Source organism: Cherax quadricarinatus, chromosome 45, assembly GCF_038502225.1.
Source record: "Cherax quadricarinatus isolate ZL_2023a chromosome 45, ASM3850222v1, whole genome shotgun sequence".
In the NCBI taxonomy this organism is placed as follows: domain Eukaryota; kingdom Metazoa; phylum Arthropoda; class Malacostraca; order Decapoda; family Parastacidae; genus Cherax; species Cherax quadricarinatus.
The window spans coordinates 17,386,298-17,403,350 of NC_091336.1; the positions used below are offsets into that span (position 1 = coordinate 17,386,298).

Sequence of the window (17,053 nt, forward strand, 5' to 3'; positions counted from 1 at the left end):
ATGTTTTCCATTCTATCAAATGAGACCAAGAAAACTAGAATACAACCATAAATACTATACAAAAATACACCACAAAGTCGGCGTTTTAATCCAAAAACATGGAGTTTTTTTTTCTCATTATGCACTGTGTGCTGCAGGATTTTTTTATATGGTGCACACTGACCACACAGACCCATTCTCTCACATGTGGGGATACCAGCTTTCTCCTGCTTGATTTGAAGCACCTAGAATTTTTGAGTATACAGTGGACCCCCGCATACCGATGGCACCACATAACGATTAATCCTCATACCGCTTGCTTTAATCGCAAAAATTTTGCCTCGCATACCGCTTAAAAACCCGCTCACCGATTTTCGTCCGAGACGCGTCCAATGTGCGCCCTCAGCCAGCCTCACATGTGCCGCCCGTGCCATTGTTTACCAGCCAGCCTCCGCGGTAACATCCAAGCATACAATCGGAATATTTCGTATTATTACAGTGTTTTCGGTGCTGTTTCTGGAAAATAAGTGACCATGGGCCCCAAGAAAGCTTCTAGTGCCAACCCTACACCAATAAGGGTGAGAATTCCAATAGAAATGAAGAAAGAGATCATTGATAAGTATGAAAGTGGAGTGCGTATCGCCGACCTGGTCAGGTTGTACAAGAAACCCCAATCAACCATCGCTACTATTGTGGGCACCAGAAAGGCAATCAAGGAAGCTGTTCTTGCCAAAGGTTTAACTGTGTTTTCGAAACAAAGATCGCAAGTGATGGAAGATGTTGAGAGACTCTTATTGGTGTGGATAAATGAAAAACAGCTAGCAGGAGATAGCGTCTCTCAAGCGATCATAAGCGAAAAGGCTAGGAAGTTGCATGAGGATTTAATTAAAAAAATGCCTGCAACTAGTGCTGATGTGAGTGAATTTAAGGCCAGCAAAGGTTGGTTTGAGAGATTTAAGAAGCGTAGTGGCATACATAGTGTGATAAGGCATGGTGAGGCTGCCAGTTCGGACCACAAAGCGGCTGAAAAATATGTGCAGGAATTCAAGAAGTACATAGAGACTGAAGGACTGAAACCTGAACAAGTGTTTAATTGTGATGAAACAGGCCTGTTTTGGAAGAAAATGCCAAGCAGGACCTACATTACTCAGGAGGAAAAGGCACTCCCAGGACATAAGCCTATGAAAGACAGGCTTACTTTGTTGATGTGTTCCAATGCTACTGGTGATTGCAAAGTTAAGCCTTTATTAGTGTATCACTCTGAAACTCCCAGACCGTTCAGGTCTGGGAGAATTTGTGTGTGCTGTGGAGGGCAAACAGTAAGGCATGGGTCACTAGGGACTTTTTCTATGACTGGTTACACCATGCATTTGCCCCCAATGTGAAAGATTACCTAACTGAAAAAAAATTAGAACTTAAGTGCCTCCTGGTGTTAGACAATGCCCCTGGTCATCCTACAGACGTGGCAGAGCGACTTTATGGGGACATGAAATTCATTAAGGTGAAGTTTTTGCCTCCTAATACCACTCCTCTCCTGCAGCCCATGGACCAGCAGGTTATTGCAAACTTCAAAAAACTGTACACAAAAGCTGTTTGAAAGGTGCTTTGTAGTGACCTCAGAAACTCAACTGACTCTAAGAGAGTTTTGGAGAGAGCACTTTAATATCCTCAATTGTGTAAACCTTATAGGTAAGGCTTGGGAGGGAGTGACTAAGAAGACCTTGAACTCTGCTTGGAAGAAACTGTGGCCAGAATGTGTAGACAAAAGGGATTTTGAAGGGTTTGAGGCTAACCCTGAGAGGATTATGCCAGTTGAGGAATCCATTGTGGCATTGGGAAAGTCCTTGGGGTTGGAGGTTAGTGGGGAGGATGTGGAAGAGTTGGTGGAGGAGGACAATGAAGAACTAACCACTGATGAGCTGATAGATCAACTTCAAGAGCAAGAGGCCAGACCTGAGAAAACTGGTTCAGAGGAGGGGAGAGAGAAATTGAAGAAGTTGCCTACTACAAAGATTAAGGAAATCTGTGGAATGTGGCTGAAAGTGCAAACCTTTATGGATGAGTATCACCCTCACACAGCTATCGCAAGCCGTGCTGGTGATTATTACACTGACAATGTTGTGAAACACTTTAGGGAAGTCATAAAGGAACGAGAGGTACAGGCCACTATGGACAGATATGTTGTGCGAAAGAAGTCCAGTGACTCTGAAGCTGGTCCTAGTGGCATTAAAAGAAGAAGGGAAGTAACCCCAGAAAAGGACTTGACACCTCAAGTCTTAATGGAAGGGGATTCTCCTTCTAAACACTAACACTCTCTCTCCCCTCCTCCCATCCCATCAATCATCACCAGATCTTCAATAAAAGTAAGTGTCATGTAAGTGTGCATGCCTTTTTCAGTTTGTGTGTATTAAAATTAACATTTCATGTGGTAAAAAAAATCTTTTTTCATACTTTTGGGTCTCTTGCACGGATTAATTTGATTTCCATTATTTCTTATGGGGAAAATTCATTCGCATACCGATTATTTCGCATAACAATGACCCCTCTTGCACGGATTAAAATCGGTATGCGGGGGTCCACTGTATATACGTCAAACACGGTGGCTCGTAAGATGTATATATATGACCGAAACAGTCAAAGGGTTAAAAAGTTCCTCTATACACTGTGATTTTTTTGTAAATGTGGCTGAAAAAGTACAGTCAAAATGGAACAGTGCATGAAAAGGCCTTCATAAAATGCAGCATTCAATTTTGGATGCACTTTTCCAATTTCATTTGCAAAATAAATCACATTATAGGAGCTTCATAAGAGCCTACTGTTTACACAAATTAAAAAACGAAAACATTTACATACCCACTATTCACTAGTAGAGAAATATAAGTGAAATAACATTGTAAAGAACAGTTTATGAAAATTTTGTTATACAACATGTAGGAATGATATCTACACATACAAAACAGTAGAACTACCATGTGACAAATTACTGACTCTATGGATATACAGTGGTAGTAACAGTCGCTTAAAAAAATACATCTTTATTGTTTTTAACACGTCGGCCGTTTCCCACCAAGGCAGGGTAACCCAAAAAAGAAAAAAAAAGAAAAAAGGAAGAAAAAACTATCATTATCATTCAACACTTTCATGATCACTTATACATAATCACTGTCTTTTCAGAGGAGCTCAGATATGTGTTTAGATGTCCCTCCAAACTGCCAATATCCCAAACCTCTCCTTTAAAGTGCAGGCATTGTTTTCCCATTTCCAGGACTCAAGTCCGGCTAACCGATTTCCCTGAATCCCTTCACAAAATATTACCCTGCTTACACTCCAACAGCTCATCAGGTTCCCAAAACCATTCATCTCCATTGACTCCTAACACACCCATACATGCTTGCTGGAAGTCCAAGCCCCTCATCTCCTTGACCCCCTCCCTCCAAAATTTTCAAGGATGACCCCTAACCTGCCTTCCTTTCCCTACAGATTTATATGCTCTCCATTGTACTTTCTTCCATTCTCTCTAAGTGACCAAACCACCTCAACAACCCCTCTGACTAATACTTTTAGTAACTCCACACCTCCTAATTACCACACTACAAATTCTCTCTCTGCATAATATTTACACCACACATTGCCCTCAGACACGACATCTCCACTGCCTCCAGCCTCCTCCTCCTCGCTGCAGCATTTACAACCCATGCTTCACACCTATATAAGAGTGTTGGTACCACTATACTTTTGTACATTCCCTGCTTTGACTCTATGGATAATTTTTTTTGTCTCCACGGATACCTCAATGCACCACTCACCTTTTTTCCTTCATCATTTCTATGGTTAACCTCATCCTTCATAAACCCATCTGCTGACAAGTCAACTCCCAAATATCTTTATATGATAGAAAAATAAAATTGTGTTCTGTAATACTCCCTGTATAAAATATCTGATCATAAAAATACAAGATACTGAAAAAGATTACTGGAGAAAAGTAAGTAAAACAGACCAATGGGCCTGACAGCCCAGACATAAAACTTTCAAAATGGAGGAATCAATGAAAATAGGATATAAGAAAAAGTTTTAAAAATGACATACTATATAATATAGCAACTGATAAAATAGGAACACGATGTCAGTACAGTGTAACACAGTATCTCATAATACAGTATTTAAAATCAAAGAGACCATCATTAATTAATGCAGAAGAGCAACTACTTCTTTCAACCTTCACACCTTCCTGCGACGTAAACGTGCAAACTAATGTCAGTTTTACAAAAATACTAAAAGCCATGATACACAATGCATGTGCTATATTGTACTTATATACCACCTGTCAATTTTTTGTACATCCATGAATGAGTGCAAAAATGAATTAACACATTAATCTCGAAGAGAACGCTATAAAAACTTCAGAACAGCATTAATAATAACCAAGAACACATACATCTAATACTGCTTTGGTAAGTTTGGCTAATTTTATTTGGACTAAATGTTAATATTGCAAATATTAATATCATATTGTCAATATTAGATCTGACAATACAACACAGATGTCATCTTAAATCATACATGTAGAAAGAACAGAAAGGCACAATATCATGACTGGAATAATACACAAATAACCCTGTGTACTGGTTATTTGTGTATATACACTTAGATAATCATTCCATCCATCCATTCAAAAAGCCCATTTTATTAAATACTGTATTGCTGAATTTGCAATAATGCTGAGTGTAAACTTGTTTACTGTAGAACTCTTACAAAATTCACCAAGAACATATCTGTGATTAGTGTGAGAAAGGTTAGCAACTGACAGTTACTTGCTAAGGAAATTCAATAGAAAACAGTCTAAAATTAATCACTATTTTTTACTGTATCTGCCAATGTCTGATCAAACATGCTCATACAAGTCTGCTGGATGCTAAGCCTTCACACTTAAAACCTTTACCCTTCTCCTTCAACTGTTCCTCCTGTGCTCCCCTTCCTTTGATGAAACCTGAATGCCTCCCATCCCCCCCAGGTGCTCTATGATCCCTACAGCTTTAAAGCTCCCAGTAATTTTTTTTAACACGTCGGATGTCTCCCACCAAGGCAGGGTGACCCAAAAAAGAAACACTTTCACCATCATTCACTCACAATCATGCAGATACGACAGTTTGGATGTCACTCTAAACAGCAAATATCCCAAACCCCCTCCTCTAAATTGCAGGTGTTTGTACTTCCCAGCTCCAGGATTCAAGTCCAACTATCCAGTTTCCCTGAATCCCTTCACAAAATATTACCCTGCTCATACTCCAACAGCTCATCAAGTCCCAAAAACCATTCATCTCCACTCACTCCAATCTTACATGCTCACACATACCTGTAAAAGCCCCTTGCACACAAAACCTCTTTAATCCCCGTCCCTCCAACTTTCCTAATATGGCCCGTACCCCTCCTACCCTCCACTACAGATTTATACACCCTCCACTACGGATTTATACATCCTCCATCCTGATGAAGTTAAGACACATGTGCAACATCTGGGTATCTTTATTGTAGACGTTTTGCCATCCAGTGGCTTTATCAATACAAATTCCAGGACATAACTTGAAGACAGTAGGACTGTATACAGAAGATGAGGTAATCAGTCCCTCAACCTAGCAGTAGGTGCGAAGAGCACCATAGTCATGGAGAATCTCCACGACTATGGTGCTCTTCGCACCTACTGCTAGGTTGAGGGACTGATTACCTCATCTTCTGTATACAGTCCTACTGTCTTCAAGTTATGTCCTGGAATTTGTATTGATAAAGCCACTGGATGGCGAAACGTCTACAATAAAGATACCCAGATGTTGCACATGTGTCTTAATTTCATCTTGTCAGTATTATATACTATTCTTGCACATCCTCCATCCTCTCTAAATGACCTAATCACCTCAACGACCCTTCTTCAGCCCTCTGAATAACACTTTTAGTAACTCCACACTTACGCCTAATTTTCACACTACGAATTTTCTGCATAATACTTATGCCACGCATTATTAGGCATGACATCTCCACTGTCTCCAGCCTCCATTATAATATATAGAAAAAATTATCCCAATTTTCTACAACTACCTTTTCAAACTTTTATTAACACAGCAACCAATTTCACTCCAAGGCAGGGTGACCCCGGAGAGAGAAACAAATTTACCACCACTCATTCTAAAGCTGCCTTTCCAGAAGTGGACAGAGATGTCAACAAGCAATGATGACTAGTATGCAAGGCAAGACAACTGTAGTTGTTTTTACATAGCAAAATATTAAAAAAAAATTTCAAACAGCCCTATTTTTCTTATATGTTGTTCACTTCAGATAACATTATTTTTCATAAGGCAATGATTTTCAGGAAGGTAACTTGTATGTTATGAGATACCGGGAGTACACCTGGAGAGGGTTTTGGGGGTCAACTTTTCCGTGGCCTGGTCTGTGACCATGCCTCATGGTGGATCAGGTACTAACCAAGCCCGGCTGGTCAGGTATTGACTTTAGGTGCCTGTCCAATGCCTTCTTGAAGATAGCCAGGGGTCTATTAGCAATTCCCCTTATGTATGCTGGGAGGCAGATGAACAGTCTTGGGCCCCTGACATTTATTGTGTTATCTCCTAGTGTGCTCATGGCACCCCTGCTTTTTGTTGGGGGGATGTTGCCAAGTCTTTTGCTTTTGTAAGCTGTGATTTTTGTGTGCAAATTTGGTACTAATTCCTCTAGGATTTTCCAGGTGTATATTATCATGCATCTTTTCTATCTGAATTCCAGGGAATACAAGTCAAGGAACTTCAACTGTTCCCAGTAATTTAGGTGTTTTACTGTACTTATGTATGCCATGAAAGTTCTCTGTACATTCTCCAGGTCAGCAATTTCACCTTCCTTGAAAGGTGCTGTTAGTGTACAGCAATATTCCAGCCTAGAGAAAACAAGTGATTTGAAGAGAATCATGGGCTTGGAGTCCCTAGTTTTGAAGATTCTCATTATCTATACCATCATTTTTTTCCAGATGACGAGAGGATTCACACATGCACCAATTAGCTAAAAATTACTTATTGTGTACCAAACTGGGCTTTAACAATGAACTTAAATCACTAGTCCACATTATAGAATAAAAGATACAAATTGCATACAACACTTACTCAGTTGGCAGGTGTTTCCAAGATATGGCCTCTTGCAATTGCACTGGTAGTTGGTCCACAGGTCAACACATTCACCATCATTCAGACAAGGGTTAGGACTGCACTGTTCTGTGCGTGGACAGCCTTCCACAATTGAAACCTAAGTGTAGAATAAAAATTATGAACTTCAAGGTGTGCATCAATGCAACTATCAACATTATTAAATATTAATTAAGATCAATTAAATTAAACATAGTTTAACATGATTTAGTATTAGTTTGCTTCTTATTTTACCACACTGGCTGTCTACCACCAAGGCAAGGTTACCCCCCCATTTACCATCATTTGTTCAACAGCTGTCATGCTAGATGAGTACAGACATAATTCAACTTCATTTAATATTTTTACAAAAATTGTTCTTACTTAGCTACTAAATAACATGTAGGAGGACTTTAAATGTTATTTTCAAATTCTGAAAACAAATACAAATATGGCACTAATTAACCTCACCTAAAATGGCTTATTTCACAATTGAATGGAGCAATGATAGTTTTTTAAACTTATATAAGATGATGGAATATAATGCCAGGAGCAAAGGGCTAGTAACCCCTTCTCCTGTATAAATTACTAAATTTAAAAGGAAAAACTTTTGTTTTTGTTTTTAGATCACCCTGCCTTGGTGGGACACAGCCGGTTCGTTGAAAAAAAATGGTGGAACACTGCTCTTGAAGAAATGCCTACAAAAACTTACTTTCATAAGTTCTGGAACAGTGTTTGGGATTAATATTGTACCATCCACCACCACGTCCTCCATGCAGCCAGTAAAAAATGGAGCTCCTTTGGATAAAATCTTGAGTGTTGGAGTTGCACCACCTGTGAAACCATTAATATTATTAGTTCATATTACAAGTAATGGTAATCACAGTGTGTATAGTACTCTGGTACACTATCATAGTGTACAGTACTCTGGTACACTATCATAGTATATACAGTAATCTGGTACACTATCATAGTGTATACAGTACTCTGGTACACTGAACCACTCAGAGCCTGCCCTATACAACTCTTGCAAGTAACCTAGACCAGAGCAAATTCAAAGTATGATGACACAAGCAAAACCCAATATAATAACTGTAACTTACACAATATTTTTCGTGCCACTACCTTATACGAGGTGAGGTGCAACCTTCCCTATATATTCATGTTCTCCTTTTCACATGTGTATCTGCTGAAGAGGATCCCAGAAGGGGATTGAAATATACAGATCATTAATCTTCTGAGTTTCTGTCAACAGATATTTATATGCGAATACGTCAAGAGAAATTAATATGTGAATAAAATATCAATATACATACGTAAAAAGAATTCTTAATAGAAAAGTTACCTAAGACTGTTGTTGAAAAAGATGTGTCTGAACTATTAATAGTCTGTACAGGGTTAATGGGATATACTGTAGATTCGTTGTTTGCTGATAATGACACATGACTGTCATTCACCAGCATCCTCACATCCTGCCACTGCCCATCGTTGAGGTCGGATCCTGTAAAAATGCCCTCCCATCTGTAAAAAAAAAAAATGGGTATTAATGATGAGTAATGACAATTTAAATAAAGTACTATACACAATGAATATTTTGCTTCCAAAAAAATTATAGAGCTGTTTTCATAATTTACTTTTTACATACATTACAGATTATGAATTAAGGAAAAGCCCAATCAGACATCGGGTCCAGGAAAAGATTTAAGGATCGGTTACTTGCAGGAAGAATGACAAATTAATCATTGTTCACAAAGATATTATCCCAGAAGTAAACCTTAAGGAACTTCACTTAGAACACTGCAATATTTAAATTTAATTCAATTCCAATTTAAGGTGACTGTTTCTTACATTTTAGTTATAACTTAATCCAGTTCAGAATTTTACCAGTGATCCCAAGAATGTGAAAGTGCACAAAATGTTAAAGCCATAGAGGTACACTTGTTTAGATACTCTCCTGGAAAGGCCTCTATGGACAAAGCATAAGATCAAAATAAATATCTGTGTTCTTCAATTTGTTCTCCTGGAAAGGCCTCTAAGGACAAAGCATAAAATCAAAATAAATATCTGTGTTCTTCAATTTGTATCAAGTTGGCAAAATGTACACAAAGAAAAACAATATGGAATACGATTTGCATCAAACTAGCAAGATGTATACCAAGAAAAAATTATGGAAGTAATAATCTAACACAAAGTGGGAGTTGTCACAGTTGCTCTTTGCTGATGACACGGTGCATTTGGGAGATTCTGAAGAGAAGCTGCAGAGGTTGGTGGATGAGTTTGGTAAGATATGTAAAAGAAGAACATTAAAAGTGAATATAGGAAAGAGTAAGGTGATGAGGATAACAAAAAAATTAGGTAGTGAAAGATTGGATATCAGATTGGAGGGAGAAAGTATGGAGGAGGTGAACGTATTCAGATATTTAGGAGTGGACGTGTCAGCAGATGGGTCTATGAAAGATGAAGTGAATCATAGAATTGATTAGGGGAAAAAGGTGAGTGGTGCACTTAGGAATCTGTGGAAACAAAGAACTTTGTCCATAGAAGCAAAGAGGGGAATGTATGAGAGTATAGTTATACCAATACTCTTATATAGGTGTGAAGCATGGGTGTTGAATGTTGCAACAAGGAGAAGGCTGGAGGCAGTGGAGATGTTATGTCTGAGAGCAATGTGCAGTGTGAATATAATGGAGAGAATTTGTAGTTTAGAAATTAGGAGGAGGTGCAGGCTTACCAAAACTATCATCCAGAGGGCTGAGGAAGGGTTGTTTAGGTGGTTCGGACATGTAGAAAGGTTGGAACAAAATAGAATCACTTCGAGAGTGTATAAATCTGTAGTGGAGGGAAGACAGGGTAGGGGTTGGTCTAGGAAAGGCTGGAGGGACGGGGAAAAAGAGGTTTTGTGTGTGAGGGGCTTTTATTTCCAGGAAGCATGCATAAGCATGTTAGATAGCAGCAAATGGAAACATACGGTTTTTAGGACTTGATGTGCTGTTGGAGTGTGACCAAGGTAATATTTATCAAGGGATTCAAGGAAACCATTAGGCGGGACTTGAGTCATGGAGATGTGAAATACAGTGCCTGCACTCCTAAGGAGGGGTGGTAATGTTGCAGTTTTATAACTGCAGTGTAAGCACACCTCAGGCAAGACAGTGATGGAGTGAATGATGATAGTTTTTCTTTTTCAGGCCACCCTGCCTTGGTGGGAGACGGCCAATGTGTTCATAAAAAAAAATTACAGAACTTTCATTTGTGCTTGATAACTCTCATGAATGAAGAAAATTTGTTTTTTATAAATGTAACGTTACTCACTTGTTAAGTAAAGAGGAGTGGAAATTTAGTTGACCTTGCACCAGCTCCAGCTTAATATAAGTTTCCCCTTGTCCTACAGCAAGAATACCATTAGCCAAGGTGGTGCGAAATCGGAAAGCAAGCTCATATCCTGGAAAAATGGCAATAACATCACTATCATAAAATAAAAAAAATCTGTGTAAATAATAAAAACGTTATTTTTAAAATTTCCAACTTGTTCATATTTTTAAAAAAATTTGGATTTACAGTAGACCCTTATATTACACGGATTTATTTGGCATTTTTGGTTATTACACAATGGAAAAATTGTGGCATAATTTTATACAACGGTTTGTAAAATTAACTAACATGGTTCGATGTGCGGGAGGGGAAAAAATTTGGATGAACATTGACTCAAACCTGACAGTACCAGGCTTCTGGAATAAAATTAACATTGCAGATGCCATCAGCTATGCTAGAAGTGCATGGAATGAAGTGCCCCAGTCAATATTAAATGCAGACTAGGGAAAGTTATGTTCTTCTGTAGTTAATTCTTTCACTGGTTTTCCCTTGCTTGACAGTCAGATTCAGGAAACTGTTCTGTTAGCAAGGAGATTACCAGGTGATGACTTTGAAGATATGAAGGAAGATGTGAATGAGCTCTTAGAAGATGATGACGATGATGAAGACAAAAGCCCTGAGAAAATATTGCCAGAGCTCAACGAACAGATACAAGGGAGCTAGATAATAGAAGATGAAGAAAAAACTGAAGAAAAACATTTAACATTGCAGCAGTTGCATGAGCAGTTCCATGTTTCTACTAAACTAGCAGACTTTTTCACTGAAGAGGACCCTGACAAATCTTGAACCAGTGTTTTGAAACAGGGTCTAGAGCAGTTGATGATGCCTTACCATTAGCTGTATAATGTACTGCAGGGTAAAAGAAGCCAGAGATCCATTACAGAATTTATGCACACTCCAATACAACCATTGACTTTAGTACCAGAACCTCAACCATCCACTTCTGCCGACAACCAACAACCATCCACCTCAGCCCACTAGGGCCATACCACGCATCTCCACTCTCTTCACAATCACTGACATACACCAGCAACCACAGTTTAAGGTAATTAATATTATTTCTGTTGCATTTGTAGTCTTAAGCAACAAAAACAGCATTATCATTTTTATTCTTGTAAGAGCTGGATATCTAAAATAAAGTTATTTGGCTTTTTGGTGAGGTCCTAGGAACGTAACCCTATTTTTCCCATGAATTCTTCAGTTAATATTTATCTAACACGGCATTTTCAGAAATGTAATTACAGTGTAATATAAGGGTCAACTGTATTACACAATTGTTCACTACTGTAACTTAAAAGTTCCAGAAAAGCAAATATGTAAGTTTAAGTTAAAATCAAAAGATATTCATAATAATTCATAATTCATTTATTATACATTTTATTAAGGGCATGTATAAATATATTTAAATATTAGCAATAAAAATCTTCATGTAACACTTAACATCTTATTTTTATTTATTTATTTATTATCACACTGGCCGATTCCCACCAAGGCAGGGTGGCCCGAAAAAGAAAAACTTTCACCATCATTCACTCCATCACTGTCTTGCCAGAAGGGTGCTTTACACTACAGTTTTTAAACTGCAACATTAACACCCCTCCTTCAGAGTGCAGGCACTGTACTTCCCATCTCCAGGACTCAAGTCCGGCCTGCCGGTTTCCCTGAATCCCTTCATAAATGTTACTTTGCTCACACTCCAACAGCACGTCAAGTATTAAAAACCATTTGTCTCCATTCACTCCTATCAAACACGCTCACGCATGCCTGCTGGAAGTCCAAGCCCCTCGCACACAAAACCTCCTTTACCCCCTCCCTCCAACCCTTCCTAGGCCGACCCCTACCCCGCCTTCCTTCCACTACAGACTGATACACTCTTGAAGTCATTCTGTTTCGCTCCATTCTCTCTACATGTCCGAACCACCTCAACAACCCTTCCTCAGCCCTCTGGACAACAGTTTTGGTAATCCCGCACCTCCTCCTAACTTCCAAACTACGAATTCTCTGCATTATATTCACACCACACATTGCCCTCAGACATGACATCTCCACTGCCTCCAGCCTTCTCCTCGCTGCAACATTCATCACCCACGCTTCACACCCATATAAGAGCGTTGGTAAAACTATACTCTCATACATTCCCCTCTTTGCCTCCAAGGACAAAGTTCTTTGTCTCCACAGACTCCTAAGTGCACCACTCACTCTTTTTCCCTCATCAATTCTATGATTCACCTCATCTTTCATAGACCCATCCGCTGACACGTCCACTCCCAAATATCTGAATACGTTCACCTCCTCCATACTCTCTCCCTCCAATCTGATATTCAATCTTTCATCACCTAATCTTTTTGTTATCCTCATAACCTTACTCTTTCCTGTATTCACCTTTAATTTTCTTCTTTTGCACACCCTACCAAATTCATCCACCAATCTCTGCAACTTCTCTTCAGAATCTCCCAAGAGCACAGTGTCATCAGCAAAGAGCAGCTGTGACAACTCCCACTTTGTGTGTGATTCTTTATCTTTTAACTCCACGCCTCTTGCCAAGACCCTCGCATTTACTTCTCTTACAACCCCATCTATAAATATATTAAACAACCACGGTGACATCACACATCCTTGTCTAAGGCCTACTTTTACTGGGAAAAAATTTCCCTCTTTCCTACATACTCTAACTTGAGCCTCACTATCCTCGTAAAAACTCTTCACTGCTTTCAGTAACCTACCTCCTACACCATACACTTGCAACATCTGCCACATTGCCCCCCTATCCACCCTGTCATACGCCTTTTCCAAATCCATAAATGCCACAAAGACCTCTTTAGCCTTATCTAAATACTGTTCACTTATATGTTTCACTGTAAACACCTGGTCCACACACCCCCTACCTTTCCTAAAGCCTCCTTGTTCATCTGCTATCCTATTCTCCGTCTTACTCTTAATTCTTTCAATTATAACTCTACCATACACCTTACCAGGTACACTCAACAGACTTATCCCCCTATAATTTTTGCACTCTCTTTTATCCCCTTTGCCTTTATACAAAGGAACTATGCATGCTCTCTGCCAATCCCTAGGTACCTTACCCTCTTCCATACATTTATTAAATAATTGCACCAACCACTCCAAAACATCTTATTTCATACAAACAAATGTAATGATATTATATGGTACTACATTTATAAGTATCAGTTACCTTCTTGGCGTTGAGAATTGATGAGCACATATGAATTCCCAGATAATGAGAGGGTAGTCGATTCTTGACAGTTCCGCCCAGTAAATCCATGTTGACAGTGGCATACAAAGTCGTGTATTGTTTCATTCATGAGCAGCGCCTCACAGGTGCCTCCACTGAGGCACTCTATGCCATTACAGCCAAGAAGTTCTACTGAACAGTTCTTACCACCATAACCTTTGCTGCATTCACAGTCATAATCTGCCACCTGAAATTCAAAAGATCTTACTAAATGAAGATTTTGAAAGGTGGGGGGTTTGAGCATCCAGCAGGTGTGTGAGGTGGTATTTGGAAGGATGGGTGGGGATGTCCATGACATTTTTGGAGAGATAGCTAGAGAATGAGTGATGATAATTTTGTTTTCTTAAATATTTTTCAAATTTGCTAAAGTGTCTCAATGCAAATGCTTCATCTACAAAACCCCAACCCTTGATAATTCTTCCCTGTTCCTCAGCAATCCAATTTCTGTCTTACTCTTTCATTAATAATTTAACCATACACTTTACCTGGTATACTCAAGTTTAATGCCCAATAATTTTTACTCCCTCTCGTCCCCTTTTCTCTTATATGAAAGAACTATGCATGCTCTCTGCCAGTCCTTAGGTACCTTCCCTAATTTCATGAACTTACTGAAAAAATGCACCAACCCATCTAACCCAGGAGATTTACCCCAATTTATTTTTCTCATTTCCTCAAGCACATTTCCTGCATTCACTTGTGACTCTACCTTAATCTTACTAGATATTCCCTGCCAAAGATGATATTACTGGCTTCCTTTCAATGTTTAACCCTTTGAGGGTTTCGGCCATACTAGTACGGCTTACGACCCAGGGTTTTTGACGTACTAGTACGCCTAAATTCTAGCACCCTCAAATCTAGTGGGAGAAAGCTGGTAGGCATACATATGAAAGAATGGGTCTATGTGGTCAGTGTGCGCAGTATAAAAAAAATCCTGCAGCACACAGTGCATAATGAGAAAAAAAAAAAACTTTGACCGTGTTTTTGGAATAAAACAGCGACTTTGCACTGTATTTTTGTATGGTATTTATTGTTGTATTCTAGTTTTCTTGGTCTCATTTTATAGAATGGAAGACATATTACAGAAATTGAGATGATTTTGACTGGTTTTACAATGAAAAGTACCTTGAAATTGAGCTCAAAGTAGCAGAAATGTTCGATTTTTACCAAAGTTCAAAAGTAAACAAATCATGCCAAGCGTCCAATACACGTCAACTGTTGAGTCTAATATTCTTTCACAAGTGCGCTGATATTATTTATACCATTTCTACACTAATGCAGCAGTCTGCATAACCGAAAACCTTTTATTTTTTGTAAGAATAAAAATTGAAAGTGGAAAGCCAAAGAAATATAAGAGGGGCCTGGAGATGTGACTAACGAACAGAGGAAATGTTACTTTAGTGCCAGGAATGTCTTTCTTGTTTATTCTGGACCCTATTTGGAAATTGGCATCTTTTGAAATTTGTGTGAAATTGGCAAAATTGCTAAATTCTGACCACTGTATTGGATAGTTGAAACCAGTAAATGGTCGGTTTCTTGTACTCATTCAATAGAAAAAATGAAGTTCTAGAGAAATAGTTATGATTTTTGTCGACTAGTACACTGGAATTGGGCGAAAATATGGCTCAAAGTGGGCAAAATCGCCGATGCATAAACATCGTCGAGACCGCTAACTTCGCGAGAGCATAATTCCGTAAGTTTTCCATCAAATTTAATACTTTTGGTGTCATTACGATGGGGAAAAGATTCTCTATCTTTTCATAAGAAAAATAATTTTTTTTTTTAAATTTGGCCGACCCTGAGAACAAGTCTCGGTGAGGGTCTGTTGACTCTCAAAGGGTTAATGACCCTTCAAAATGTTCTTTCCATCTTTCTAATATCTATCCCTTCCAATCTAACATCTCCTTCCCTTAGTTTTAACTGACAATTCCATTTGATCCCAAGGCTTTCTATTTTCGAGAAAATTTGCAGATGATGACACCCCTTCTCTTAATGGCTCTTTTTTGAACTTCCTCCCCACTCTTTTCACCTCACTTTTTCTCTCTATAAACTTTTGTTTTAATTGTAAAAGCTTCTCATTTGATAAGTTTTTCTTCTCTTAATATCTTCATTTTTTTTTTTAAACAAATCAGCCGTCTCCCACCGAGGCAGGGTGACCCAAAAAAGAAAGAAAATCCCCCAAAAGAAAATACTTTCATCATCATTCAACACTTTCACCTCACTCACACATAATCACTGTCTTTGCAGAGGTGCTCAGAACACAACAGTTTAGAAAGCATATACGTATAAAGATACACAATATACCCCTCCAAACTGCTAATATCCCGGACCCCTCCTTTAGAGTGCAGGCATTGTACTTCCCATTTCCAGGACTCAAGCCCAGCTATATAAAAATAACCGGTTTCCCTGAATCCCTTCACTAAATATTACCCTGCTCACACTCCAACAGATCATCAGAGCCCAAATACCATCCGTCTCCATTCACTCCTATCAAACACGCTCATGCACGCCAGCTGGATGTCCAAGCCCCTCGCCCACAAAACCTCCCTTACCCCTTCCTTACAACCTTTTCAAGGATGACCCCTACCCCGCCTTCCTTCCCGTACAGATTTAAATGCTCTCCATGTCATTCTACTTTGATCCATTCTCTCTAAATAACCAAACCACCTCAACAACCCCTCTTCAGCCCTTTGACTAATACTTTTATTAATTCCACACCTTCTCCTAATTTCCACACTCCGAATTTTCTGCATAACATTTACGCCACACATTACCCTTAGACAGGACATCTCCACTCTTCTTCATGTCATCACTAAAATAAATCATTCCTCTTCCCACCCACATCCACCCTCCTATAGCTACAAACTTCTGATGTGCACTCTAACACTGCATTCTCAAAAATACCACATGCCTTTCAACATCCTATTCATTACCTGTACTCTCTCTACGTCACTTTTCCATTAAGCTGTTTCTATCTCCCACTGTCTCCTTCCTTAGTTCCTACAATATAAAGATTATACATAGAGCTTTTAACTGCTGTAAATCAAATTATATTTTTAAATAAATTTCCACCTACTTCTGGTTCCTTTTTTACAAGTCAAGATTCCTATATTTTTTTTTTTTTTAACAAGTCGGCCGTCTCCCACCAAGGCAGGGTGACCCAAAAAAGAAAGAAAATCCCCAAAAAGAAAATACTTTCATCATCATTCAACTCTTTCACCTCACTCACACATAATCACTGTTTTTGCAGAGGTGACCAGAATACAACAGTTTAGAAGTATATATGTATAAAGAT

General features: G+C 38.9%; 1 protein-coding gene across 1 annotated transcript in view; it reads right to left on the reverse strand.

The window, feature by feature from the left end:
- crb (cell polarity complex component crumbs) overlaps positions 1-17,053 on the reverse strand; it is a 184,404-nt gene that overhangs the window by 88,339 nt on the left and 79,012 nt on the right. The window contains exons 20-24 of the mRNA XM_053785119.2: positions 13,702-13,948; positions 10,449-10,578; positions 8,485-8,660; positions 7,852-7,973; positions 7,122-7,260 (exon numbers count right to left, since the gene is read on the reverse strand). Coding sequence (XP_053641094.2) covers positions 7,122-7,260; positions 7,852-7,973; positions 8,485-8,660; positions 10,449-10,578; positions 13,702-13,948 — 814 coding nt within the window. The remainder of the gene's footprint in view (positions 1-7,121; positions 7,261-7,851; positions 7,974-8,484; positions 8,661-10,448; positions 10,579-13,701; positions 13,949-17,053) is intronic.